The 27,337-nt window shown below is 59.3% G+C and overlaps 12 protein-coding genes across 12 annotated transcripts; 5 read left to right on the top strand and 7 right to left on the bottom strand.

Annotated features, from left to right (window-relative positions):
- Positions 1–1,788: 1,788 nt before the first annotated feature.
- THITE_2171153 (uncharacterized protein) lies at positions 1,789–2,665 on the top strand (the record flags this gene model as incomplete). The annotated part of the gene is made up of 2 exons (XM_003656204.1): positions 1,789–2,367; positions 2,421–2,665. Coding segments are annotated over exons 1-2 (505 nt in total), but the record flags the coding sequence as incomplete, so codon positions are not given.
- A 235-nt stretch (positions 2,666–2,900) lies between these two features.
- Positions 2,901–3,551, bottom strand: THITE_2120677 (uncharacterized protein). Its single transcript, XM_003656203.1, has one exon. The coding sequence runs from the start codon at positions 3,450–3,452 to the stop codon at positions 2,958–2,960; it is 495 nt and encodes a 164-aa protein (XP_003656251.1). The 5' UTR covers positions 3,453–3,551; the 3' UTR covers positions 2,901–2,957.
- A 628-nt stretch (positions 3,552–4,179) lies between these two features.
- Positions 4,180–4,821, bottom strand: THITE_2055331 (uncharacterized protein; the record flags this gene model as incomplete). The annotated part of the gene is made up of 1 exon (XM_003656202.1): positions 4,180–4,821. One exon carries the CDS (start codon positions 4,819–4,821, stop codon positions 4,180–4,182), a length of 642 nt encoding a protein of 213 aa, XP_003656250.1.
- Positions 4,822–7,150: 2,329 nt separating this feature from the next.
- On the top strand, positions 7,151–8,918 carry THITE_2120676 (uncharacterized protein). The gene has a single exon (XM_003656201.1). The coding sequence runs from the start codon at positions 7,253–7,255 to the stop codon at positions 8,750–8,752; it is 1,500 nt and encodes a 499-aa protein (XP_003656249.1). The 5' UTR covers positions 7,151–7,252; the 3' UTR covers positions 8,753–8,918.
- Positions 8,896–10,413, bottom strand: THITE_2120675 (uncharacterized protein). The gene is made up of 3 exons (XM_003656200.1): positions 9,348–10,413; positions 9,221–9,285; positions 8,896–9,156 (listed from the first exon to the last, which is right to left on the bottom strand). Exons 1-3 carry the CDS (start codon positions 10,312–10,314, stop codon positions 9,058–9,060), a joined length of 1,131 nt encoding a protein of 376 aa, XP_003656248.1. The 5' UTR covers positions 10,315–10,413; the 3' UTR covers positions 8,896–9,057.
- Positions 10,404–11,137, bottom strand: THITE_2057657 (uncharacterized protein; the record flags this gene model as incomplete). The annotated part of the gene is made up of 2 exons (XM_003656199.1): positions 10,404–10,758; positions 10,869–11,137. The coding sequence occupies 2 exons, from the start codon at positions 11,135–11,137 to the stop codon at positions 10,404–10,406; spliced, it is 624 nt and encodes a 207-aa protein (XP_003656247.1).
- An 801-nt stretch (positions 11,138–11,938) lies between these two features.
- THITE_123205 (glycoside hydrolase family 5 protein) lies at positions 11,939–13,289 on the bottom strand (the record flags this gene model as incomplete). Its single annotated transcript, XM_003656198.1, has 2 exons — positions 11,939–12,080; positions 12,181–13,289. The coding sequence occupies 2 exons, from the start codon at positions 13,287–13,289 to the stop codon at positions 11,939–11,941; spliced, it is 1,251 nt and encodes a 416-aa protein (XP_003656246.1).
- A 1,481-nt stretch (positions 13,290–14,770) lies between these two features.
- Positions 14,771–16,579, bottom strand: THITE_2057681 (uncharacterized protein; the record flags this gene model as incomplete). The annotated part of the gene is made up of 5 exons (XM_003656197.1): positions 14,771–14,957; positions 15,028–15,626; positions 15,702–16,090; positions 16,152–16,298; positions 16,357–16,579. 5 exons carry the CDS (start codon positions 16,577–16,579, stop codon positions 14,771–14,773), a joined length of 1,545 nt encoding a protein of 514 aa, XP_003656245.1.
- A 1,052-nt stretch (positions 16,580–17,631) lies between these two features.
- THITE_157532 (uncharacterized protein) lies at positions 17,632–17,937 on the bottom strand (the record flags this gene model as incomplete). The annotated part of the gene is made up of 2 exons (XM_003656196.1): positions 17,632–17,826; positions 17,881–17,937. The coding sequence occupies 2 exons, from the start codon at positions 17,935–17,937 to the stop codon at positions 17,632–17,634; spliced, it is 252 nt and encodes an 83-aa protein (XP_003656244.1).
- Positions 17,938–19,452: 1,515 nt separating this feature from the next.
- On the top strand, positions 19,453–20,619 carry THITE_2131460 (glycoside hydrolase family 43 protein; the record flags this gene model as incomplete). Its single annotated transcript, XM_003656195.1, has 2 exons — positions 19,453–20,429; positions 20,592–20,619. 2 exons carry the CDS (start codon positions 19,453–19,455, stop codon positions 20,617–20,619), a joined length of 1,005 nt encoding a protein of 334 aa, XP_003656243.1.
- A 2,079-nt stretch (positions 20,620–22,698) lies between these two features.
- On the top strand, positions 22,699–24,228 carry THITE_2096959 (uncharacterized protein; the record flags this gene model as incomplete). The annotated part of the gene is made up of 1 exon (XM_003656194.1): positions 22,699–24,228. The coding sequence occupies one exon, from the start codon at positions 22,699–22,701 to the stop codon at positions 24,211–24,213; it is 1,515 nt and encodes a 504-aa protein (XP_003656242.1). The 3' UTR covers positions 24,214–24,228.
- A 630-nt stretch (positions 24,229–24,858) lies between these two features.
- Positions 24,859–25,848, top strand: THITE_2057389 (uncharacterized protein; the record flags this gene model as incomplete). The annotated part of the gene is made up of 1 exon (XM_003656193.1): positions 24,859–25,848. One exon carries the CDS (start codon positions 24,859–24,861, stop codon positions 25,846–25,848), a length of 990 nt encoding a protein of 329 aa, XP_003656241.1.
- Positions 25,849–27,337: the final 1,489 nt, after the last annotated feature.

Here is a 27,337-nt window from a genome sequence, read left to right as displayed (position 1 = left end):
ACGCGTTTAGTTGGCCTCTCGGAATAGCACCCGACTCTTTCGAGAAGACAATCGCGGCAAAGTCTGGGCACATCCTCATGCTTGATCGTGCTTCGGACGGACAGGGGCTCAGCATCCACACACATCATTGGCCGTGTCGAGAGCCTGCTATCGGCCCACTTAACCGGACATCTCTGGGGGAGATGCGATCAGGCATACGGTGCCACTAGTTTCAGGTCGCTGCAACGGTCTAGCACCTCAATGCCTGGCGGTGACAGCGTCGGCGCCGTCGAGAGATGCCCGTTCGGGTTTCGCAAATTGTTCCTTGTCTTCCTGCGTTTGCAAGACCGTATGGGTGGCATCTTGTTGTCCCGCTTGCCTGAAGTGGTTCGGCTTCCGCTCGGATCTACTGGTACACGAGGTTGTTGGAGAGATACGTAATCCGTACATCCCTTTTTGATTGGTCAACAGAGCTCTTCTCGCTGAACCCGACAACTTTGAAGTCATGGTTCCGGGTTGATCAGGAAATACCAACAGCAGAAGTGGCCGCTTGAGTTGCTCCTTTGTCCTCGTTTGGCGAGGTGACCAGCCGTATAGAAAGTTCGAAGGAAGTGATGCTTCTAAATACCACGGTGGTGCTGGGCCGTCAATGTATGCTGCGAGTGTACGGATTAGCAACATCAAAAACGACCCACTGAATTTCTATGTGGACCTGCAGCCACAGTACTCGGTCGTTGCCCCCATTCGGTCGGAAGAACCCCAATAAGGTAATCCTTTGTCGGGGCTAAGGTCCAAAGGTCCAAAGGTGCTCAGCGACGTAACCTGGGGATGTGCGTTGGCTGGCCCACTCGCTGACGCTGGCGTCGGACCTGGAACCGGCGGTCTGAGACGGTGTTCTGTCCCATGCCGGTTTTTTTAAAGGACATTGGTCGATTTCACAGATACCAATCATGATTTAACCACGAGAGACATGGGACGGGGCGGCTGCGGGTTCCCGACTGTTGGCGTAACCAATCGTGGTCCGCCGGTGGCGGGAAGATCTGAGATGGTGCCAATCTCCTTTCGCTTCGATAACGGTCAACTGCGTAAGGACGGACATGCATGGCTGCCCGCCAACGCCAACGTGAGGTTGGGCAACCAGCGTTGACCACTTCGCCGGACGCCGTCATTAGTCGCTCTTCCATGAGGTTTGCTAATGAACAAGCTCGCATGGTTGCCCGGGTCTAGGCACATGCATGGTGTCGGCCCCCATCTGTCCCTCCACCATGATAAGCACCTGGAAGCATGGAAAGCAGTGATCGACACGCCAAGTCGTTTGCTCGTTGTTGCCGGCGCTCGCCAGGTCTCGGTTGGTCCTTCCCGCCGACCCTCAGGAGATGCCTCATGATTCATGAAGATGCCAAAAGGGAAGGAAGGGCCCTCTCGGCTTTCCTCGTGTCTCACACAATCTTCCGGGCGACCGCATACGCAGTGCTGCCTGAATTTCCAGCCGTCTGGAACAAAAAAGCTTGTCACAGTTCTTCGCCCAGCTCCCTCCCCGCATCCTCTGTTCCTCCAGAGCTTGCCGTTTTCTCTCGAGTGCGCTTGCCAAGTCGCCTGGCACGCTTGGCGGCATCTTGGCAAGCAGCCCTGTGTCGCGATTCAGGCGCGTTGGTTCGCCTTCGATTGGCTTCCGAAAATATTTCGGCACCGTTCTGACGCATGCGGCCGGAACAGCAGCAGGGCTGAGCGAGGCCCCGACCTGGGCGACCCGAGATTACGTTTGCTTCCGCTCTCGACCGACTCATCCACCCGGATACCAAGCGACCAGCCAGCGATCCACGCATCAGAACGGCCCCAGGACCTTACGCCGTTCGGATTGCCCTTTCCAATTTTACGTCGAAGAGGATGGGGATTGTGCCATGGTAGCATAAGCGGCGTCAATCCTCTCACAAGCACCTCGTCACACCTGTTCCAGCACCAGCATACAAGTGCAGTCAGTGATCGCACAGCCTACCTCAATGCCGCAGCAACCGCACCGACACTTTCGCCATCGCCGACATCCTTGACGAGACGAGAGTCCTGCTGCTGCACTGTTGATAATTGCGATTACCATGGCCATTCCCGCAAACGCGGCGGTGAGGGAAAGCAAGCGGAGGGCGACGCCCCGGGACTGGGAGCGGATCAACGTGCTGAAAGCTCTATCGGCCGCAGAGCACTCGCGCCGCCAGTTCATCTTGAATTTTGCGGCCAGCCGAGACACGACGCTTCTGGTCCCGGGTCAGAAGGCCGACGCGGTTAAGGCGGCCGAGGAGTCGGTGGCCAACTGGCTCAGCCAGAGCGGATACGAGAGGGTTAGCAGCGAGTTCTTCAAGTACACGGTCGACGCCCGCCTGTGGTCTACTCATGGTACGTGGTTGTGTCTGTCTGTCTTTGCGTTCCCCTAGCTGACTCGCCGGCAGTGGGAGGCGAGCTTGATTTTCCGTTTGCGTTTATGCGTGGGAAGGTTGAAGCATCCGCCAAATCCAGCGAGGACGCCGCCCACAACGACCCTGAGGGCGAGATGGTCCTCCTCGGCAACGAAACTGACCCCGGCGATGGAGAAACAACGCCTGTGGCTTCACCCCAGACACAGTCCCCAAGAGGATCGCTCAAAGGCCGCTCGTGGATGAAGCGTCATTCTGCCCCGTCCACTCCCCCTGCCCGCCAGCAGCGGCAAACGGGCCAGCAGAGATCCGCGGACGTCTCCTCTGGCAAAAAGCGGACCATGTCGCTGGTCAGCGTCGAGGGCATGAAGGGCCCGAAAGCAGCAACCCAGGAACGGTCCCCTTTCCTCGTGCGTCTGGGGCGGTCTTGGTCGCGACGACTGTCAGCAGCCACTTGACTCCACCACGCACAACGCTTCCGATTCCTTCCACACATCACACTAACACAAGCACAACACCCGAACACAAGAATCTTCCAGATGGCGGAGCACGGAGACCGCCGATCACTAACCTTCACGCAAGGAGCCAATCAAAGTCGGGTACATGCCGGGATTTGCTCAAAAGGGAGGGACGCAGGCGCGAGCACACATGGTCAGCGTGGTCGGCAGGCAGCGAGCGTGACAGGCTGAGGCCAAGCTTCTTGGCCAAGGCCCGGCTGCTGTGACGACGGATCCGAGTTCCACCGCTTACTATTTTGTGGCACTGCCACGTCGCGCAGGTCGGGAGCTCGAGCCCCTCGGCAGCCCGCAGGACCACGAATCTTGGCCCGGGCCGCGCGGGGAACCACGCGAGAACGGGGAGGGAGAGAGGGATGCTGACGGGACTTGGCTTGGCCGTTGTGTTCTGACTGGTCTTGCTTGGCTTTCTTGGCTGACTTAGTTTGCTTGGCTTGCTTGGCTTCTCTCTGCTTCTTTTTCTCTTGGCAGCTTGTCGTTCCGGGTCTTGGCTGGTATGACTGCTACCCAGCCAAGGACCCGGCTCCGTGTTGCTGGGTCTGGATTGTTTCATCTCATTCCACGTCAGTCCTCTTGACAGATTTTTCTGCTGATGTGGCTTTGTCTATCATCTTTTCTAATCTTGATTATATTTTTTCTTTACCGAGACAAGGAGTGGAAACGACGGGTATTAACGAGTGAACGAAACCATCCTTCGGATTTCGATTCTTGTTCTGAAGGTGGCAAGATGCCTGAGCGTAGGCTCGATTTTCATAGCGTAATGAATGGAGCCACAGCTCTTCTCCAATCAGTTCTCGGTTTACTTCGGATTTTCGCTTGTGTTGCTGCGGCTGCGCATGTGTGACGAGGACAGGCGATACGGCCGCAAGAATGCCAGCCCAGACTGCCCCAGAATACCATCCTCAACTATTGACCCAAAGGCGTCCCGGGCCGTGGTCCTTCCGTCTGCGCGGAGTAAGCGTCTCGCTGTTGCAGTCCGTACCTTGGCGACGTCTCCCATGCAACACGGAGGCAGGAGGGGGTCAGTTCCAAATACAATTTTCAGTATCGTGGTCTCATTGAATTCCCAACATATTAATGTGAGCTTCGTTAACCACACTTGAATCTGACCGCGACCGCTCTGAGTTTTATTTGTGCTATTCCCAACGAGATAGTGAAGTTCCGTTCCTTCCCACAACATTACCGGTATCGCTTCTTAAGCACTGCTTACGGCTATCTGGAATGTATTAGCATGCCCGACTGCTCCATGTCCACGATGGGGTACCTGTGAAGAGCTCCATTCACACTGCGTTGTTTTCCCTGTGCTCCTGCCCTTGCTGGGCCAGAAATTCCCGGCACTTCTGCACACAGATGTCATGTTCTTCCTGCGACAGACAAATGGCACTGCCTTCCTCGCACAACTGGCCGACAACCCGTTCGATGGCTGCTTCGACGTCTCCCATACTCTCAAAGCTTGAGTGCCAACAAGACGAGACGATATGGCCGAGGACAGCGTCGTCTTCGGTTGGTGGGTAGTTCCCTTGGAGAAGGGCTTCATGCATTCTCTTGAAGTCCTCAGGCGTCTCCCACTGGCCATAGGGCACCTCTCCAGTGCGGATAGTGTAGATGCAGGAACCGATCGCGAACTGTTCATGCGCGGGGCCGGCAACAGGATTCTTAGCCGGGCAATAGAACGGGTATGTCGCTACGTCGATCTTGCATCCCCGCTTCATAGCCCGCCCGAAGTCGCAGACCTTGACATGCTCGGTCTCGTCCAGGAGGATGTTTTCCAGCCGCAGGTCGCCGTGGAAGTAGTCAAGGCTCTCGAGCCAGGACGCAGCGCTTGCGATCTCCTTGATCCAGCGGAATTGCCGTGCCTCCGGAATGGGAGTCTCGAATCGGCGACTGAGACGCCGTTCGAGAGTGTCTGGCTCGAACTTCATGAAGATGGCGATATCCATGGATAAGAAGTACTGCACGATGTTCGGGTGTGGTGGTTTGCTGGCCAGTGCCTCGTATAGTGCTCGCTCTCGCCGTAATACTTCCAAGCTCTCGGCCGCCCTGGCCTCTTCAGCTGCGGTGCCGTTGACGTTGCGGTGTGCGATCTTCACGACAATGAAGGTGTCTGCAAGGCGAAATATGTGGCCATATCGCCCCCGATTGAGGTACTCTGTGCCGCGAAATGGATTGAAAAGCTTTCTTTGCGCTGACTGCTGTGCCATGATGGGATCTCGAAAGCCCAATGGACCTGAAGGAAGGGCGGTGAAAAACTAGGCAGAGAAGGATTGCTTGGTTCGTAGCCTGACACCACTGATTAATACCAGCTAAACAGAACTTCCGTTACCCGGCGAGGATAATGTGCCCGGCAACCTGTACCTTAGGTGTTCTGGGCAAAGGAGGCTTGAAACTTCTGGTTTCTTCAGAGTTGATGGCCGTCGACTTCTCCCCGTTGTGAGAAGTGACCTGTGTGAGAGGCAACCGCCAAGCGAGATTGGGTTTGGATAAAACTCCCTGAGACACCCCGGCATTCCCCTCCTCACCCTCTGCTGCCAACACAGTCCGGACACTTCCCGGGCAAGCTCTTCATCCCCATTTGTAGTTTGACACGGGATTCTCACTCTTGGAACCTCGTTCCTTGGCTTCGGAACACTCAACCACGAATGACTGCTCTTCAATCTCCTGTCCGCAATCACGATGTTTGGCCCGTGGCGTCAAACTCGATTTGGCCTGCATAACAGCGATGACAAAGATGCTGTTAGTCTCTTGGGCCCTTTCTATCCGATCGGACAATTGCTGCAAATGACAGACTCTTTGACGTGAAGGGCTGCCAAAAGGGGGATGCAACCCCTGATCATCTTCTGCACAGTGGCGTCTCCGCTTCTCTGTTGTGCCGTACTCCTGGGGCGCTACCAACCGCAAGTTCGCATTTCACCGAACTTGCATATGCGCTGCCTCCCCAGCGTGTTTGCCTCGCCGTCAAGACGGCCAAGACAACCTTGGAAGGTTCGGCAGTCATTCATAGGTACATCAAGAAGCTTTTTTTGCTGTACGAACTTCAAAGGCGGCGGGCCCCTCCAGAATGTCGCGAAACGGGGCACTAATACGGCTCGCCCAGCTCTTGCTGTGCCAGAGTTATCTCGGTTTAGTGACGTTATCGAAATGATCTACGCATGGTTGATACTTGCGTGCGCAGCGTTGGAACGGGAAATGCTGCGGGCGAGGATGCGCCGCCAGTTTGCCGGCAGGTCGGGGAGCACCCGTTGCAATGCCGGAGAGATTCCCGACCGAGGTTGGGACCACGCACTAACGTTACAGCTTCGGAGCAGTTCGCTTGAAACCAAGGCTCCCAACAACTCAATCAATTCAATTTTGAGGCTCGAATTGGATTGAATTGCCTAGGCCGTGGCCCAGATTGAATTGAATTGAAATTGATCAATTTGTGCCAATTTTTGTCAATCGCCATATATATCCCTAACCCTGACGCCCCGTTTTCTATGCCCCACCTTCCTTTTCCGTGCTATACCTCCTTTTTCCATGCCCTGCCCGGCTCTCTGGCTCTCTGGCTCTCTGGCTCTCGCAATGGCTGAATCGCTCAAAAATGCCATAAAATCGAGAGTGGCCAGTTTTGTTTTTTTCTGACTAAGCAATTGCTTATATAATCCTAGACCTCCTGCGCCTGCCCAGACCTCTCGTACACAGCCAAGATCGCCTTCGCCCTACCCAGACATTAACACCGTCGAGAACGAACACCCACGCTTCAGAACTCCCTATTTTGCACCTAATTGTTTAAGCATTGTAGCTTGTTGATTGTTTCTACGTAAAGCGCATGTCGTTGGTATAGCTCGCTAGGATAGCCCGGTTAAAGTCGTTGTGATGCGACGTTGGCTCCATTTTATATGCCAAGTCCAGATACTGAGGGAAAAAACACAAGGCAGATGTTAGTGGCTGTGGTGGCTGGGCTGGGCAGGGTGGCTGGGCAGGGTGGCTGGGCGGCTAGGCGGACTGCGAGGCATCTATGCGAGGCATTAACTAATATGTGGTCTTGGCAATCTAGTCAATGCAATTTAATTTAATCCCAGGGCCCGAATTGACTGCGAACAGGGCCAAATTGCGTTGAATTGCGTTGAATTGAATTGAATTGCGTTGAATTGAATTGAATTGCGTTGGATAGGATTGAGTTGTTGGGAGCCTTGCTTGAAACTGCCTAGTTGGTACCGGCGCTGCAGCCACTGGCGCCGCTGCCGTCTGCCGAGGCTCCAGCTGGTTTGAAATTTCTCGCTCCACCCACCGGGGCGACTTGCCACTTCCCGCTTCGTTCACCGGCCAGCACGTCGACAACCACTAAAACCATCAGGCGCCATGCAACCGGGCACCATGGAACCGGAGCCGGAAACGCTCGACATCGTCATCGTGGGCGCAGGCCTCAGCGGCATCAACTCGGCGTACCGCGTGCAGACGGCGCTGCCGCACCGCAGCTTCGCCGTGCTCGAGGCGCGCCGCGTCATCGGCGGCACCTGGGCCTTCTGGAAGTACCCCGGCGTGCGCACCGACAGCGCCATGGGCCTGTTTGGCTTCCCCTGGCGGCCCTGGCCGCACACGATCAACATGGCCCCGGCCGAGGGCATCCGCGCCTACATCGAGGACTGCGCCGCCGCCGAGGGCATCGACAAGAAGATCCGCTTCGGCCACCGCGTGGTTGCCTCCAACTGGAGCAGCGCGGAGCAGCGCTGGACGCTGCACGTCGACGTGACGCGCGAGGACGGCTCTGTCGCGAAGAAGGTGATCAAGGCGTGGTGGGTCATCAACGCCAGCGGCTACTACAGTTACGAGAAGCCGCTGCCGACGGTGATCCCGGGAATTGAAAACTTCGGCGGGCAGGTTGTGCACCCGCAGTTCTGGGACGAGCGCGTCAGCTGCGCTGGGAAGCGCGTCGTTATCATCGGATCCGGTGCCACGGCCGTGACGCTGCTGCCCGCCATCGCCCAGACCGCCCAGAGCGTGACTATGCTCCAGCGCAGCCCGTCCTACATCCTCAGCTTGCCGAGCCGAGATAATGTTGTCGCCTTCTTGAGCAAGTTCCTGCCCCTGAAATGGGCGCGGTTAGTCAACTGGTGGCAGCGCATGATCTTGGAGACCCTGTTTGTCTCCTTCCTCTTGAACTTCCCCCGCGCGGGCAGACGCCTGCTCATGAGCCAGGCGCGGAAGCAGCTGCCCAAGGGCTTCGACGTCGACAAGCACTTCAACCCCTGGTACAACCCCTTCGAACAGCGTCTGTGCTTGTGCCCTGGCGGCGACTTCTTCAAGGCGCTGCACCGCCCCAACGCCCGCATCGTCACCGACACCATCAAGACCGTCACCGAGACAGGCATCCTGCTGAAGTCGGGCGAGACGCTCGAGGCAGACATGATCATCACGGCCACTGGGCTCTACTTCTCCCTGCTGTCGGGCGTGGATGCCCGGGTCGATGGCGAGTCTGTGATCGAGACGCTCGGCAGCCGGTACATCTGGAACGGCTGCATGCTCGAGGGCGTGCCCAACTCGGGCCTCATCACGGGCTACACGGCCGCCACCTGGACGCCGGGGGCGGACGTGCGCGTGCGCCAGCTGATCCGGGTCATCAAGCACCAGGAGAAGTCCGGGGCCGCCTCGGCGACGCCGCACATCGAGCCGGCCGTGCGGGCCAAACTCCCCGTGCTGCCGGCGGTAGGGCTGAATTCGACGTACATGGTGTCGGCGCACGACCGGATGCCCAAGGTCGCCGGCAGGGCGCCGTGGGTGAACGGGGCGAACTGGGCCCAGGACGTGTGGCGGCTGATTACCAGCGATGTCAGGCAAGGGATGAAGTTCACGTACGCCGATAAGAAGAATGTCTGATTAGAGCGTTGGTGCGTGTACGTTTGGAGCGCTAGGAGTGTCCAACACATATTTCGGGAAACGTATATATCGGGGGAGGCTTTCGCTGATTTGTGCGACTCCTATGCCAAAGTTTTCAAAGGAGGGGGAATTGCCTTATTATCCTTCTTAATACTCGCTGGAGACGTCGGTGGTAGCAAACAAACAACGCTGCGCATCGTATACTAATTCAACATCTTGGACGAACCGATTCGACCTACCCACCGCGCCGACCACAAGGAGCACCACAGCACAAGTCAGCAAGGGAAATGTTTCCGCAATCCGCCTCAAACGGTCGGTTTTTGCGTGTCCCTCAAGTGGCGGAACCTGTTTGGCCAGATGCCTTGCTTGCCCGGGGCGAGGATCCCGTTGGGATCGACGGCATCCTGCAAATATTATGATAATCAGCTCCGTTCTCACCCATATTATACAACGACGACCACGACTCACCTTGATCTTCTCGACAAGCCTGTTGTAGGCGTGGTTGTTGAAGTCGTTCATCTCCGCAATCAGGTCTGCAGCACGTCAGCAATGACCGGCGCCGAACCGCATGGCCGGAACGGAGCACTCCACCTACCCATGTGGTTGACGTGGCCGCGGTACATGCCGTAGCCCCTCTTCTTGGCCTCCTCGTACAGGCCATAGTACAGCCTCTGCATCTTCTCCTTCTGCTCGGGGTCCGTCTGGTCCCAGGTGAACATGTTCATGAGCACGATGTGGCGCTCATGCATGAAGAAGTCGGCCATGAGCTCGACACCGTTGGCCTCGCAGATCGGCTTGCTGACCTTCATCCACTCCAGCACCATCTTGCCCGACGACGGGATGACGGGCGCGTAGTCGCCGTGCGCCGCCTTGCCCGCGCGGTCCTTGGGGATCGGCCAGTTGATCAGCGGCAGGCTCCACAGCGACGGCACGCCCACGAACATGTCCCCGTGCGGGCTCGGCACCGAGGCCGCGTCCACGCCGCCGTCGTCGGCAAACAGCACGCCCGTGATGGTCCCCTCGGGCGCCTTCTCCGCCATGACCGCCTTGATCTCGTCGAACTGCGCCTGCACGATCCGCTTCGGCCCGTACAGCCCCCAGCGGGCGTACCAGTGCCCGAAGCCGGTCTCCTTGCGCAGCTCCTCCAGCCGCCAGTCCGGGATGGGCCCGGGGCCCTTCCAGAAGTCCTCGCGGCGGCCCATGATGCACAGCGTCTCGATCAGGCTGGTGAACCAGACGCAGCTCTGGATCGTGCCGTTGCGCTTCATCTCGCCGAACGCGTCCACCATGACGGCCAGCCCGTCGTACTCCTGCACCGAGAAGGTGCAGGCCATGTACGCCTGCGGCTGCGGCGTCAGCCACAGCGACAGCTTGGTCACCACCCCGAGGTTGCTCTGCAGGAACAGGCCCTCCACCGACGGCCCGTACGTGAACTTGGACAGGAACGCCGACGGCGAGTTGCTGATCCCGAACTGGCCCGTCCGCACCACGTCGCCGTCCGGGAGCATCACCTCGAGCCCGCCGATGCACTGGTGGTGCGCGTAGTTCATGCCGAAGCCCATGCCGCGGTCGAGCGTCTAATTAGGTAGGTACCGGTCCCCCACAACGTCAGTATCAATCCCGTCAACACCCGTATCACCGGCAGGAACACTCAACCCAACAAAAGGGGTGGGGGGGGTGCAAACTGCAAAGGGTGCATGCATACATTCCCGACGACGCTGCCCCAGCCCAGCGACGGGGTGCTGGGCCAGACCTTCTTCTTGTGCTCGACGCAGTAGCGGTACAGCTGGGCGAAGGTGACGCCGGGCTCGACGACCGCGTAGTGGAACTCGTCGTTGACCTCGAGGATGCGGTCCATGCGGTGCAGGTCCAGCGCGACCGACCCGCTCACGCGCGGCGCGGGGCCGCCGTACCCCAGGTTCTTGCCGCGCGAGAACGTCCACAGCGGGATCTTGTACGCGTTGGCGATCCGCAGCACCTGCTGCAGCTGCTCGGTTGATTGCGGGCTGTGCGCCGGAAATAGGGGGGGATAATTATGGGTTAGTTAGCTGTGCGTGAGGCAGGCGGGTGTGTGATTGTTATTCTGGTGACGGTGGTGGTGGCGATGGTGACGGACCATACGGCCGCGCTCGGCACCTTGCGCTTGCTGTCGTCTGCCTCGTGGACGTCATACGGGTCGATGTAGTCCGACAGGCCCTCGTTGACGAAGACGGCGTCCTGACCGACCACCTCGATGAACTCTTGGATGGCCTTGGTGAAGTCGGCTTCGCGCACCCCGGGCGGCAGCACCGGCTTGATGGGGTGGCGCGGCGCGCGCTCGTAGGTCGCCCGGTGGGCGGCCTCGTAGTCGGGCTCGGGGTATGTGGGCGGGATGGTGGTCGACATCGTCGCAGGCAAGCAACCAACCGGATTGGGGCTCGAGAAGTGGTGGATTGTATGGCGAAGATCGTCAGGGGCACGGCTCAAGGTTGTTCAACAGCTACGGGATACGTGCTTTGGTTTTCGGGGTCTGCTATTAGTACCCAGCTATGGCGACGCACAAACATCAACACCCCTCACGAAGCGAGGGCCTTCCCTAGCATCGTCCGATGGGACTGTCTATTTGCTGCACCGCGATATTGCTTCTCCAATTCCGGCAATACAATTACCAGCCGAATCTGTTCCTGGATCATGCGGGGTTGAGCCTCGACTGCGGCCCCCTCACCTCCCCCCCTCCCCGAGCCAACGGAACGGCGCGGGCTGCTACCCGTGACACCCTGCCAAGCATCCCCAGAAGCAGGGTCCTCGCACGGACCGGCACATGGCGCGCCTCCACCCGAGTCCGATCTACGAGTATGCGGAGCCCGAGTAAATGGCAAGAAGACGCGGAGGTGCAATCACGGAATAGCTTCTTCATGGTCGAGGGGTCAAACGGCATGTGGTCACTGAGGATTCGAAAGTGAGGATGTCCGAGGGGACATCATCTCCAAGCAGACGTAAAAGCTCCCGGAATCCGAAATATTGATCACGGCGTGCCCTCAAGGAGACGCCAGTGATATTCGGCGCTACATGAGGATATACTTTAGAGTTTAACACTCAAAATAACTCTCATATGTATGTACAGTACATGTTTGTAGGTACTCGCACCGCTCATCTCATCCCCGTCATCATTCCGCTATTCACCCCCAACGACCACCCACTCCACCCTTAACGCGCAAAGCAAGCCTTGGCCAGGGCGGTATCAGTCCACGAGTTGCCGTTCTGAGTGGGCGTCAGGTCCAGCTCGTAGGTCGAGTCGAACGAGCCGGCAGCCCAGCCGACGTAGCCAAGGTAGACATCCGAGTTTTGGCTGGGGGGTTATGACGGTCAGCAAACAGTCCCTCCCACATGCGAAAGACAAAACGTGAAAAAAAGGGCAAACGATGGTCGGAAGGAATCAATCCCCTTACTTCAAGTAGGCAAGCTGCTGGCACACGTAGGTCTGGCACGACGCCGTGTTGCCGCCGCCGGTCTCGGTGAGGATGGCCTGCCTGTTGTTCTGGCGCAGCCAGGTGGCGAGCGGGGCGAAGGCGGAGTCGATGTTGTTGGTGACGCACTCGGTGTGGGTGCCCGAGTTGTCCGAGTCGAGGTACTTGTGCACGTCGAAGATGAGGTTGGTGGTCGAGCCGTCCGGGTTCTTGACGGCCGACAGCGCCGCCGCGCTGCCGTCGCTGATGAAGGCCGCCGCCGACTGCCAGTCGTTGCCCGGCAGCGAGATGAACTGGCTGGTCGCGCCCGCGTTGCGGATCGCCGTCACCGCCGCCTGCACCGTGGCAGCCCACGTGCTGATGTTGGGCACGTCGTGCGGCTCGTTCATGATGCCGAACCAGATGCGCGGCTGGTTCGCGTACTTGGTCGCGATCTGCCGCCAGAGGTCGGCGAACTGCTCGTTTGTCGGGCCGCCCTGGCCGATGATGGCGCCGTTCCAGCGCGCGTAGTTGTGGATGTCGATGATGCAGTACGCGCCCGTGCTGAGGCACGCCTGGACGAGCTGGTCGTAGTAGCCGAAGTTGGTGCTGTCCAGGCTGCCGCCGAGGTTGTTGTTGACCAGGTACTGCCAGCCGACGGGCAGGCGGAAGATGTTCATGTTGTCGTCCCGGTAGAAGTGCTGCATCTGGCCGGCGCCGTCGGGGTGATTGTAGTCGGGCGGGTAGTTCTTCACCGGCGGGTACACCTTTGCGGTGTTGCAGGTGCCGTCCGTCCCGCACCCGAAGTCAAAGCCGGCAATGTTAACGCCGGCGAACCGGGTCTTGCCGCTGCCGACGCCGCCGCCGCCGGTCGGCGTGGCGGTTGCGGTTGTGGTCGTGGTCTTAGTGGTCAATGTCGTGCCGCTACCACCGCCGCCACAGCCTGTCCCCGGAGTACATTGCGCATAGTAGGCGTTCAGCGTGACGCAGCAGCTCCCACTCACGCAGCTTGTCGGTCCGCTGTATCCGATGCCGCCGCATTGTCCCCAAACGCTCTGCTGAGCGATGGCGCTGCCGGCCAGGAAAGCAAGAGAAAGGACGACCGAAGGCATCTTGAACGCACCGTACACGGCCTGGACGAGAAATGGGAGGGTGAAGCGCGGTGCTCAGGTCACAAGTCTCGGACAAGAAGAGACTTGGCGTTCACTTAAGTACTTGCTGCGGCGAGCCTCCCGTTGCTGACGGCGAAACTGCGGCGTGATCGCGGCGGCAATGGCGGCCGGATTTGTTTCCGTGGTCCATCATGGTTTCATTCTTTCGGAAGCACCGTAGCATTTTCGGTCCGTTGGTCCGCTCCAGCGGGCACCGTCGCAGTGAAGGCAGAAGCCAGGCCGAGTGAGGCTTCGGACAGCCGAGTGTCAGCCAAATCCGGCAACCCGGAACTGAAACAACGGGACAGCGTGCCGCCCTTGCTGCGGCATGGTAAATCCTGCCGAAAAAAGCTTAGTTCAAAGTTATGCATTCTTAGCGTGCGTTAATGTAGCCCATGTACATGTAGCCCGGTAATGGGGTCGCCCGGATGCCATGAGGTGTTTGGCTGGCCCGGTCGACGAGGGCTAGGCTAGGACGACGGCGTTGGACGAGCCCAAGCACGACTCCGCCGGCGTGGGTCCAGCACTATCTGCTCAAGGACTAGGTTGCGCTGGCCGGCTATTTGAGAAAGGATCGGCACATTGGTTGGCCAACGAGAGCATAGCGCAAGAGCCGCCCTGTTCTCCGCACGGAAACAAAGGGAGTTGCATCGATCGTGGGCAAGCCGACACCCCACCATGTCTTCCACTCATGCTTGTCACTTGGAGGCCGAGCAGCATGGCCGCTATGAAGGTACGGCATGGCCCCGGTCCTGCTTAGCCTCGCCGAGTTTCAATCCCTACAGTGGTATACCTACAGCATGTGGCGACTGAACCGCCGTGATTCAACAGCGTACCTAGACAATCCCATCGGCGGGTTTGGGGTGCGTACCATGTTTGTCAGCAAGCTACTACTTGGTCACCAATCACTCCTGGCGTACTTGCCGCAAATGCTCAGCTGGGAGGTGTCTCAGGCCCTCCATACAGCTTCCGGTAGCATTGGCAAGAGTACCTAAGGTATCAACATCTAAACTGCGCTGAATCGGCTTGCCAGTCCGCCTCAGTCGGGTCGTCCTCCCGCTTGAGCCAGTCATAATCTCTCCGGTCTCCGGCGTGCCTGCGATCCTCGGGCCCACCCTGAGTCGCTGTTGGGCCAGCTCCTCGGGGAGCCTTCCGCTGTCCCAAACCAGGCGACTTCGGCACCGTTCCCCCACGACAAGTCCGGTGGTCAGAACGTGCAAGGCGTGTGGATTATTCCTTCTCTCACTATAGATGACTATGAATTTGGCCATCGTCTATGAGTCCGGAGTTGGCGATTAAGCACTTCTAAATATAGCGTATGAGAGTTGCGGGCCGGTTGGCCCAGCCCAAGGTATGTTCTGACTGCGGTGCCAAGCTAGTGACGGCGATACCGTTACCTTTGAATAGATTGCTCTTACTAACCGCCTCCATAGCTTGCAAAATCAAGCGGTGTCGACAACCCCAATCTCCGCAGGACTGGCTTTAGCAATCAAGTGGCATCCCGCCCTCGTGCTGATGCCAAAGTTGTCCGCCTGGAACTCAAAATCGGCCGCCGTGACCCCCTCGAAGGTGAAATTGAAGCGCTGGACGAGGGCAGCGACAACCAGATACATCTCGGCCCAAGCAAGGCTTGCGCAGGCCATTAGCTTAGCCATCAAACATCTTGACTGAGCAGGGGGCCGGGACGGGACAGACTCACTGCATGCCGAGACAGATCCTGGTTCCCCGCGAGAAGGGAGCGTAGGCCTTCTCCGCGGCCCTCCGGTCCCGGGGGTCCACCCAGCGGTCCGGGTCGAAGCGCATCGGCTCGGGGAAGTTCTGCTCGTCGGTGTGCATCAGCAGCGTGGTCATGCCGACGGGCGTGCCGGCGGGGATACGCCAGCTGCCGTAGACGAGGTCCTTGTCTGTGATGCGCGCGGTTCGCGTCGCGATGCCGGGACTCAGGCGCAGGCCTTCCATGAGCACGGATGTGAGATAGGGCAGCTGCTCGAGCGTCTTCAGCGGGATTGGCTCCGAGGATCCGGCCGCGGCTGCGGCCGAGGCGAGTTCGCGCCTGAGCCGTTGAAGGATCGTGTCGCTGGAGAACACGTGGTAGAGAATCAGCCTCAAGGCGCTGGCCGTACTTTCGAACCCGGCTACAGCCACAGTGGTGACTTCATCGCAGACACGCTGGTAAGTCTTCTCGCTGGCCGGCAGATCTGAATTCACAATAGCATGGACCAACGTGTTCTGGAGCTTGCTCTCGGAGTTGGGCGATGTCGCAGCGGCGAGGACTTCTCGCGTGTCCCGCTCGTATCGCTAGTGTGCCGTTTGTTAGCGATTGCACCCTGTCGCACTCAAGTGATTACCTATATGGCATGACATATAACGCACCTGGCGAGTGCGGAAGAAGGACCTGGTGCCCTCGTCGCCTCTTTTCATGGCCCAAGCGGGAGGTATCGACCGCAGCGCCGGACCAAACCAGCGGATGAACTTGGTAGTGCGCCAGATCGCCCCCGCGCCCAGCGCCGCAATGGACAGGGCGACATTGAAGTCTTCCGCGTTGAGCTCACCGTACTCATTCCCCAAGACGAACTCGTTCGCTGTGTCCCTTGCCAAGGCGCTTATGGCCGCGCCGAGGTCGAAAGTCTTCGCGCCGAGATCCGAGATCCGCTGGCAGAGCCTGTCCACATTTTTATGGATAAGGTCTTGACGCGCGGCAATCTTGGCCTTGGAAAATAAGGGCGCCAAGGCGGCCCGGCGGGCTTTGTGGGCGTCGTGGTCTATGGGAACATGATCAATGGGCGCGAACGGATTCCTGATTAAGGACAGGTATCAACGTACCCACGGTGAATACGGTGGACTTGGGGACTCCAGTGGCATCGTACGTCCACGCATACTTGTCCCAACGCCCATTCATGCGGTAGATAGTGTCATTGAATGCCGGGTCGCTGACGTGCAGCTCGTGCGGGCTGATGCGGATGATCGGGCCTGTTCGACGTGGCGTCACGTTAGCAACCGGGCTCGTCAACGACGAGGTTCACCTTACCATATCGCTTGTGCAAGTCTCGAATCTTCAGCGTGTATTTCCCGCCAAGAACGAGGTCGTAGTATCCTTCGTACCATCTCGAGATTGCTGCCAGCCTGGGCCCTGGGAAGCCAGCGAGCGGGTGAAGCCACAGACGGTAGCACGCGAGGAGCACGTAGTACAGCACGACCACCCCAGCGACATGACTCCAGGAGAAACCGCTAGCGACATAGAGGAGAGCCATGTTGTTAGTGCGTTTCACGAGGATCTCGCAAATGGGGCGTGAGATAGGAAGGGCCCTGCGACAAAGCTGTCATGAGGGGTCAAAAATTATACATTAGGTCTTCGGGCATGAAGATCTTGTTTGCCATGGGATTTTGTTTTCACCCGTTGCAGGACCCTTGCACAGTACGGGGAACTCCTTGCAGGAATCGCGCCTTGCTGGAGCTGCAGATCAGTTACTTGTATAACTATTGTGTCATTCCAACGTATCACCATGCTCTATCACTTCCCTTGATATCATCATATCGGATGTCACTCTTCTGCCTTCCGCCTTCTCCTACGAAATGGACCAGTTACATCGGCACAAACAGTGATCTCCCATGTCTTCCGTCAGCGAGTTGGTCTACTTGCTGCTGGGTGTGGTTCGTGAGTTCCTAAAGAGCAATTCTAAGCGCCCAAGACACACTGGTAAAGTACAGTGCAAATATCTGAGAAATGTGAGCGCACTTCTCATGGCTTCAGAGCTAAACGACCGGGCTAGGGCGCCACCAACTCTCCAAGGTGGGGGGGAATTGGGCGGGATTGGGCAGGTTCGGAAGAGGGCCAGAACGAACTAGTTTAGTTGAGCAAACAATTCGGCATGGCAGCAAGAGAGCATGCATCTGGGCGTTAGTGTCATGCACTGGGCTAGGTTTTTCACTGCCGCTTTGAGGTGGCTAGTCCTGCATATCGGAGAGTTTATGCGGTCTTGGCAATCGAATCGATTCATTCGAACGAGTCAATCACAGGCCCAGGATTGATTGACAACCGGGTCAAATTGCCTTGAATTGCGTTGACTTGAATTGAATTGAGTTGGGTGGGCTTGACTTGTTAGGAACCTCGCTTGAGAGTCTGCCGCAGAACCAGTCTCGGTCTCACTCATCTAGCATGTCAGGGAACACTTTTCTCATCGTCATCCTAAAGTTGTAAGTGACTTGCATAGGACATCTCTCGGTACTTAAGTCCCATTTGTTTAGATCCATGCATGCAGCAGCAATCTCCATCCTTCTTCCTCCAACTACACATGAACACAGATCAGCCAGCCCATCCCCGTGGGTTCCCGCCGCAGGTTAGAGCGACAATGTCCATCTTACAGCTATTCAAAGCCTGCAACTTCAACGGGAACTTCTTCCGCAGGGACTGGTCGTACTTGTAGAAGAGGACGGGCACGGGTGTGAAGGCAGCCGTGATGAACCCCGAGACACTGTTCCCCCAGCCCAGGCCAAACCGCTAGTAAAGCGGCTCCGCGGCCAGGAACAGGCATGCACCAGGGCCGTTGCGAACGAGCGTGGTAGCGGCCAACGCGGACGCGGCGCCCTCGGAATCGAACACCTTCATCATGTTGGGCTGCGCTGAGGACGTGACGATGAGAACACCAAGTGAGCCTGAGCTGGGGAGTGCTTGGCCAGGACAGGAAGAGGCTACGCAGGATTATGCTGTGTTGTCGGAGACTGCAGCTCTCTCCCTCGACCAGGTAGCTGCCTCGACCAGGTAGCCTAGGACCCATGCCAAGGTAAGCAGTCAATCTTGCGGGTAACCCAGGTGCTGAGATGAGAGGCGGCAGGCCAATCAAAACTCCTGTCGCGACCAATAATACATCGCTAACGTGTCTGCCCAATGTTGGGGTGAGAGGGTTTGACGAGGTGGCGGTCAGGACGGGAAAGGCGGAATGGTCGGTTACACGTTGGTGAGGCGGGATCTGAGCTGCTAGGATGTCAAGAGGCAAGAGTGGGTGGTTCAGCTTGCGGAGGTTGGCCTGCCAGTCGGGGTCAGCAGCCCTATTGGGAAGGTTACGCAGGTTTGGCGGCCCGAAGGGAAGGGGATGGGAAATTCTACTCATGTTAGATGGTAAGTTGGTCCTTTAATCGAATCGAACAGAATTCCAGCGCCGTCATCAAGAATCCCGCGATTAAATGCAATACAGAACCGCTTGTGCATGTACTCTGCCCGTAACATACCTAGGTAGTCAGTTACTCTGCAAGAAGTGAATAATAGGATTTAATCACTTTCTGGTTGTGGCCAGCCCCAGCATGATCTTGGGCCAGGACAGGGGCGGAATCCATCAGCAAGGCGCAGCCAAACGGTTGGCTCGCACCCAGTGCCATCCTACCGAGACAGTCGCCCGATATCCCGGTGAGGCTTGTAAGGCTGCACCAAAATAAGACACTAAGCCTTTCGAACCCCCAGGCAGCAATGGATGAGCTCCCAGTCAGGCGGCTAGCCACTGCGGATGGCGGAGCATGACAGGAGCACCATCGTTCTGTGTCTGACAGGAGTCAATTTGGGGGCTGCCATGCAGCGCCCCTTGCGAGCATACGTGGACGATTACACAGCGGCTGGAACTCTTTATAGGCCAGGCCATCGTGTCCCTTGAAAATTGCTCACGGCTGAAATCGCATTTTCGGCTGGACCGGCCAATGCTGATCGCTGAATGCCGAAGCATTAATGTTGCCCTCTGCCGCTGACCAACATCCAGGTTGTTGGCGTTTCAGGATATGGGAGCACCAATCAAGGCTCAGCATATACCCGAGAAGGAAACCCCTCGCCAGATCTCAGCATTACCGCGCCCAAGAAGATGATCCGTGGGGGCCACCGAAAGCCGAGGCCGGGGGGGCGAGGCATGCACCGTTGGCTGTGTGCACTCATGTTGGTGGTGTATTCCACACGTAGCAAATACTGATGAAACTATACGGGCTATGTCCTGTCTTTGAACTCTATCCACTACACCAGGTTCGATGTACGTCCAGCCGGGTGGCCAACCGAGCCATATAAGCTTCAGGCCGTGTCCGAGTCGCCACCAGCTTCCGTTGTTTTCGCCATGACGACCCCTCGCCTCATCTCTCACCCTCACTCACCATGCATCTCCTCCTTCTCTCCCTCGTCTCCCTGCTACCCCTATCCCAGGCCGCGCCACAGGCCACCCTGGGCAACCTCGACTTCCCCGACCCGTCCATCACGTACGATCCACAGACCCGAGCCTGGTACGCCTTCGCCACCCAAGGCAACGGCCACCACGTACAGGCCGCCAAGGCCGCCTCGCCCTCCGGCCCGTGGACGTACCTCAGCAACACCGACCTGCTTCCGACGCCTCCAAGCTGGGCCAGCACGCCGGACCCGGCCATCTGGGCGCCGGACGTGCACTACCTGCGCGCGACCGACTCGTTCGTGCTCTACTTCGCGGCGCTGCAGCCCGCGGCGGCGGGCGGGCGGCACTGCGTGGGCGCGGCGACGGCGCGCAACATCACGGGCCCGTTCGCGCCGCTGGCGACGCCGCTGGCCTGTCCCGTCGCCGAGGGCGGCGCGATCGACCCGGCCGGGTTCGAGGACGACGCGGACGGGTCGCGCTGGGTGCTGTACAAGGTCGACGGCAACGCCGCGGGGCCCGGCGGGCCGTGCGGCAACGGCGACGCGCCCGGCCGCCCGACGCCCATCCGCCTGCAGCGGGTCGACAGCCGGGACGGGGTCACGGTCGTCGGCGAGCCGGTGACGCTGCTGGATCGCGACGCGGCCGAGGACGGACCGCTGGTGGAGGCGCCCAGCTTGGTCAAGCTCGGGCCGGGCAGGTTTGCGCTGTGTTACTCGTCGCATTGCTTCAACACGGCCGACTACGATGTGCGGTATGCCACGGCGGAGAGCATCCAGGGGCCGTACACGAGGCGGGGGCAGTTGATTGGGAAGCAGGCCGGCGCGTTCGGGCTGGTGGCGCCGGGCGGAGCGACGGGTATCGCAGGCGGAGGCGGGCTCGTGTTCCATGCGAACTGCCCGGCTGGGAGGTGCATGTATGAGACGGAGTATGCGGTGGGCGGTGACGGGGCGATCAGCATCCCGGCTGGGTCAGCATCAACAAACACCAAAGGAAAGAAGGGAAAAGGGAAGCCTCGGTGTACTAAGTAATCTAGGAAGGGTATAGATTCAACCAAAGAAGAAAGACTCCTCGGCCATTTGGACAGCAAGCTCTTGTCGTGTCATTCTTGGAAACCAACCCCTGAACCTAGGTTGAGAGCCATTGACCTCTGCGGGTGAGCTGGCGCTTGCTTTATGGAGCGCGGCGCGACCTCCGACAACCACGTACGACCACAGGCAGTAGAGAACTCGGGATCCCGTCCGCTCTCCCATCGATAAGCTACTGACCGCAGGATTAGTACTCAGGTCGGTGACGACTGGGGAATCCCCTGTGTTGTACGTTTTTGACTTTTGGCTCCCCTTGCGGGGCTTTCATCGATGTTACCGCTCGCTCCAGCCTTCAAGGGCCCGCCGCTTTGCACCAGGGACCAGGGCACGGAGCAGACGACTCAATCGACGGCGGGATATGAAATGACAACGAAGTGATGACCTATCGTATGGCAACATCACGGAAGAAACGACGACGGATGGAGCCCCGCTGCATCCAACTCCAAAATGACCGAGAAATACGCGGGAGTTGGGCATGGGACGGCTTCCGAGGCAGGAGTCGACCGAGCGTTAGCAATAGCAAGCCGCGCTGTGTTTGATTGCAGCTGCGCAGTTCGGGCTGCAGGATGGTGGGGCGGCGGCTGGCGGTCGATGGCACAGCGAGGTGCATACGACGCTGGGTGAAGTACGCGGCAGGCCTGGCTCGATGGTCTAACTGTGACATGAAGAAATCAAAGGGCTCCTGGGTCCGCTGGCGCCGGTGGCCAGCATGCCGAGCGAAAGAAGGGCGTTATAGAATAGGTGAGTTAGCCTTTAGGACGGCAAGAACTAAAGGCTCAGGGGCTTGGCCGTTTCACCGCGGCCCTTGGAGAACGTCTGGAGCGGCTGCAGCTACTTCAGGTTTCTAGCGGTTTCTGCTGTGGTACCCAAAGCGCAGATGAGCCTCCGCTGCCGCCGGCACTCAAGGCACGGGCGTCTTGGATTCTGCGCCGTCCAAGCCGACCTCGAGCCCTCAGAGCGCTGTTGTCTTACCCGTTTCCAGGAACGAAGTTCAGATGGCGCGTGCCGCGACCAAAATAATCCAGAGCGACTCGCACAGCGGGGCCCCCAAAGGCTTGGTCGCATGGCGTCGTAGGGAGGTGCATCGCCGCAGTGGGCTCGTGAAGGTCCCGGTTTGACAAACGGCCTAGCAGACGAAAAAAATCCTCCTCTTCATCTCGAAGCCGCCACCCACCTGAGCGCCAGGGGGCAGGCCTGTGCCCCACACAACCGTTCCGCCCCGGCACGCTTGACCAGCAGTGCCGTCACAGGGCACCACGGCCTTGCAAACGCCTCTCCTTATCTTGCGTGCACACACCTGCATTTCCAAGTGCCTCGTCAACGAAACGGCGTCACTTGGCAGGAGTTTTTTTCGCATGATATGCGGTGGAGGCCGCCAGATCTAAACGACGTCTGCAGGAGTGGGGTATGACCATGACGCGGTGGTTAGCCGGCAGAGTTTGTCCGCGCTCCGGAGCTCCGCAGAAAGAAAACTAAAAGCAGGCTGACCAACTCTCGACAGAACGCATCCGCGAACAACGGTTGTTGGGCTTCCAGCTCGGGCATTGTCCCGATACTCACGCACGAGACAGACCGCCAGCGTGTAAAACCGACTGGCCGATCGGTCTTGGTATCAAATGATTCCAGCATTTTTGTATCGCTGGTGAGGGGACCCGAAGCCTCATGGGCGCGGCTTTGACTCCAAGGCAGCAAACTCCGATTGGCATCCACAAGCTGTGCCGGTGGACCATCCGCATCACTTTTGTCCCGCGCGACTCCGAGAGCATGCCGTGTTCCAGTTCCATCAAGCATACACGCACCACCATGACTGGTCCATCAAGTGGAGACAAGAGAGCGGCAGAGGGGGAAGAAACTCCGGCCGCCACCATGCGAGGCGCCAACCACCAGCTCCCCTACGAGTGACGGACGAATCGTCGGCGATGCTTCGTCACTGACATGCATCACCAACCTCCACAATGCAGGTCGTCCCCCTCATGAGCCGCCCGGATATGGTTTTGGGCAGGCAGTGATCGCCTTGGGCGGCATGGGAAACTCCGCGAGTCGGGGTCAGCCGGCGGCCGGAGCACCCATCACATATAGCTATGGGCTTTGAAACCCTCAGCCAGTCGGACGAGACACCACACTCATGCCGGTCTCTGTCGAGTCAGCACCATGGAACAGACAACAACAGCTCCTTGGCAGGAGGAGGCCATCCCAGCCCCTGCGAGCGCCCACACTCAAACCCACACGAGGTCCGAGTCATCGGCGTCGTCCGAGACGGCGTGCTCAACCAACGAGAAGAGACACTCATCCACTTCGACATCCTCCATCGTCAAGGAAAAAGGTCATCGCCACACGTGCTCGACCGCGTCGTCAACAGACCTCGAGGCCCAGCTCAGCGAAGTCGACGACTTCTCGCAGAAACGTTTCGGGTTCATCCGATACACCGCCCTCAACGTCTACCGCCGCCTTTTCAGCCTCGCCTTCATCGGCAATGCCATCGGATTCATCGTCCTCATGGCCAGGGGCGCCGCCCCGCTGGACCTCGTCAACGCCTCGGCCATCAACCTCGCCGTCTGCGGCCTCTGCCGCCACCCGCTTGTCGTCAACATGCTGTTCCTCACCTTCGGCGCCGTCCCGCGGTCCGCCCCAATGAGGCTGCGCCGCCTGGCCTGCAAGATCTTCCACCTCGGCGGCGTCCACAGCGGCACGGGCGTGGCGTCGTGCGTCTGGTACATCGGCTTCGCGGGGGTCTACACGTACAACTTCACGCCCTCGCCGCTGGCCACCGCCGCGCTCGTCCTCATCTGGATCGTCCTCGCCTTCCTCCTGGCCATCATCATCGTCGCCCACCCCGCCTTCCGCGCCAAGTGCCACGACTACTTCGAACTCACCCACCGCTTCTCCAACTGGCTCATCCTCGCCCTCTTCTGGGCACTGCTCTTCCTGCTCGGCTCGCAGCAGCCCTCGCTGGCCGGCTTCCTCCTCCACCTTCCCGCCTTCTGGATCCTCATCCTCCTGACGCTCGCCACCATCCACCCGTGGCTGCTCCTCCGGCGCGTGCCCGTGGTCGCCGAGCCGCTCTCGCCGCACGCCGTGCGCCTGCACTTCGCCCACACGAGCGTGCGCTTCGGCCAGGGCATCAGCGTCGCGCGCCACCCGCTCGCCGACTGGCACAGCTTCGCCAGCTTCACGGACCAGTTCGACGCGCCGGCCACGCGCTTCTCGTGCCTGGTGTCGCGCGCGGGCGACTGGACGCGCGCCGCCATCGCCAGCCCGCCCGCGCACCTGTGGACGCGCGGCGTGCCGACCTACGGCTTCGGCTACGTGTTCCGCATGTTCGAGCGCATCGTCGTGGTCACCACGGGCTCCGGCATCGGGCCGTGCCTGTCGTTCATCGAGGACGCGCGCCGCCCCGCCATGCGCGTCGTCTGGCAGGCCCGCAGCCCGCTCGAGACGTACGGCCAGCGCACGCTGGACCTGGTCCGCCGCATGGATGCCGAGCCCGTCATCATTGATTCCAAGGTCTCGGGCCGCGTCGATATGCTGCCCGTCGTGCTGCGGCTGTACAAGGACTTTGGCGCCGACGCGGTGTGCGTGATCAGTAATGCGAAGATGACCAAGAGTTTGGTGTACAGCCTTGAGACGCGCGGGATCGCCGCGTATGGGCCGATTTTCGATAGTTGATTGCCATGGTGGTGGAACGGCGGCGGAGGATGGCGGGGAGGAGGCGTGATTTCAACATCGGAAGGCCGGGGCGTTGGGCACAGTCTTGCAAAGTACTTATACTGGTGTTTGGGGCATTGCGTAGGATGGGTCACGACGATATGAGGCTGGATGAGGGACGATTTGGTGTGATGATTGGCAGTACATACTGGATGGCATGATGCGTATGAGTGATGAGACGACCTGGCAACTGTTGTGGATGGCGTACTGTCTTTTCAACTCGAAGCTGGATGGGGTTGAGGGCAAAAGATATACCGCCGGCATTCGGCAAATCGCTCATCAACGATTGGCTTGTGCGACAGCACACGCGATGTAGAATCGTTGTTCCTTAGCCGCTGAATAATGCAGGTCTGGAAATGCTTGGTCGTGTGGAGATTATTAAACCGAGCCTCCCACCCGCAACTTCCATGGCTTTCGTTGCTAACGAACGGACTTGCACTCACAGTTCAGAAGTGGCATCCGGCGAACACCGGATCTCCAATATTTAAGCAGTTCATCCCCGCAGCATCTCCGAACCGCACCACACAGCAGCAGTTCCTCTCGTCTCCAAGAGCCGGGCCTCGCAAAGCAGTATAACCCCACGCAGACGACCGCCAAACCGCAACAATGACGACCACGGGAGAGTTCTTCTATCTCGACCCGGCTAGCATCAGCCCCACGACCAAGCCGTGGGCCAAAGTCGACGGCGGCTCCACCTCGTCCTTCAGGCTGACCGCCCGCCAGCGCAGCGTGACAAACCTGCGCGACGCCCTGCCCGCCGCCACTCTCCCCTCCGGCCCGCTGCCGGGCGTCTTCGGCGGCGACATCGACGTCGGCGGCTTCGCCGCCTTCCACGCACCCCTCAACTCCGACACGGCGGACCTCTTCACCACCGACGCGGCCGTGCGCGAGCGCTACTACCCGCAGGTCGAGGCGCTCCTGCGCGCCAACCTCTCCGGCTCCTCCGGTGCCGGCAAGGTCGCGCGCGTGGTGATCTTCGACCACACCATCCGGCGGCACGACCCGGCGGCGCCGCGGCAGCCGGTGCGCCAGGTGCACGTGGACCAGACGCCGGCGGCGGCGGCCGCGCGCGTGCGGCGGCACGTCAAGCCCGCCGCGGACGCCGAGGCGCTGCTGCAGCCCGGCCGGCGGTTCCAGATCATCAACGTGTGGCGGCCGATCGGGCACGCCGCGGCGGACTTCCCGCTGGCCGTGGTGGACTGGCGCTCGGCGAAGGGGGAGGGCGACGGCGGCGATCTGGTCCCCGTTGATCTGCTCTACCCCGTGCGGAACAGGGCCGAGGGCGATCCGGATGACGATCGGGGGAAGGAGGTGCCGCCGGACGGCGGGGATGGTACGGAGGGGTACGAGGTCAAGGGGGAGACGTACGGGGTGCTGCCGAACGAGGCGCACCGGTTTTACTACGTCAAGGACATGGCGCCGGACGAGGCGCTGTTCATCAAGTGCTTCGACAGCTGGTCGCAGGGCCAGCCCGGCGGGAAGAAGGGCGTCTCTGGGTTCACGCCGCACACGGCGTTTGTGGATCCGGCGACGCCGGCCGGGGCGAAGCCGAGGGAGAGCATTGAGGTGCGCTGCTTGGTGTTCTATGATGAGTAGGGGGGCCAACCTGGACAGGTGATGATGTTCATGAATGGATAGATGCGTTAAGATTACTGTGATGTTGGCTTGGAGTATCATCGTACCTTGCTTGCGCCAGTAAGGTACTCTAATCATGCAATGCGACTCAGCCAACTTTCCAGCGTTCCCAACGACGAAGCTTGACATCATTGAGGGCAAGAGCCCATCCCATCCTCGTCATGGCACGATTTGCGTCGAAATTATCCAAGTCGATGTTTCAGGCATCGGGAAGACCGTGCCCTGGCTCGCCGTTGCCGCTGGAACAGTGTCTGAGCCGAAAACTCGGTTGCGACAGCTCGCCATCGCTCTCTAATTGACTGCGCGACTCTTGCTTTCAATGCTGCGGTCCCCCGTCAGCCAGGCCAACGGTCACAGGGGGTTTCTAAGCGCCGAGCGTACCTCCCGATGTAGTCCAGGTGTCTTGGTGTGGAGCATTCCCAGATGGCTCAAGATTCGAACCGGGAAGGCGATAATATCGTCCGCGTCATCGCGGTAGTCGGGAAAGTCGAGGGGCAGCACGGGATGTACGGGGAACAATTCGGTCCACAAGCAAGAGCGTTCTGTATTTCGGGATGGTCAGAGCAAGCGAGGCGACATGGCATCCCAGGCCGTGATGCGTCACTCGGAAACGCGTAGGTGTTTGGACTGGTCGACGAAGAGGGACCGGGAGATACGGACGATGAGGCCGATTGAGAAGGCGATTGACAATACCTGGCCGACTCGGCGTCATTATTTGGGCGGTCCTTGTCCGGCGCAGCTGTTTTGAGAAGGCGATAACCTTTGAAGGCGACCAGAATAAACCCTGCAGTAGATTTGTTAGAGAGAAACCGTGCCGTTGCCAAGATATAACGGAACCTACAGCCGTGAGGTGAATTGTCCGAGGCATGCTCCAGGCAGTGTAGAAACGCAATGCCACGAAGACGAGTGCGATACACGGTGCCAGAACAATCGGAAGTAGGACGTCGTTGGCCAGCGACTCGGATTCTCTCGGGGGTGCGCATTGTCCACCATCGTGCTCATGGCAGCAAACTCACACGCATGGCGAGGATCGAGTCATCGACCATCTTGTGGCTGCTGTCAAGAGCGCTTTCGCCGGGGGCCACAGAGAGGCAGTTTGGCTGTCAACGCGACGAGAGCCACGACACCAGCAGGAGTTAGGTGGCATTGAAATTCAGTTGGGGAGGGAGGGCAAGTCGGGGGCCCAAAGTTGGCCTTTTGCAGTCCAGGCCTCACCGGTGAGCCCAACCAATCGGGTCAGTGAGTCGACCATGCGCCAACCGACAGACAAATGCTCTGTTTCGTTGTTCTGGGGCCCTGAGAAGCGCCTCCGGTCCTGTCAGGATGGTTTGCCGGGACGCCTGGCGATTGACCCCCGGACCTTGGCCCGCTGCATCCTGGGCCACAGGCGGGCGATGCGGGAGGCTCACTGCAAACATTGACGATTGGCGGCAGCAGGATCACAGGTGTT

The sequence above is a fragment of the Thermothielavioides terrestris genome, chromosome 5 (genome assembly GCF_000226115.1).
Source record: "Thermothielavioides terrestris NRRL 8126 chromosome 5, complete sequence".
Classification (NCBI taxonomy): Eukaryota; Fungi; Ascomycota; class Sordariomycetes; order Sordariales; family Chaetomiaceae; genus Thermothielavioides; species Thermothielavioides terrestris.
The sequence above is the reverse complement of the archived record's forward strand: the minus strand, read 5'-3'. Positions and strand labels throughout refer to the sequence as shown.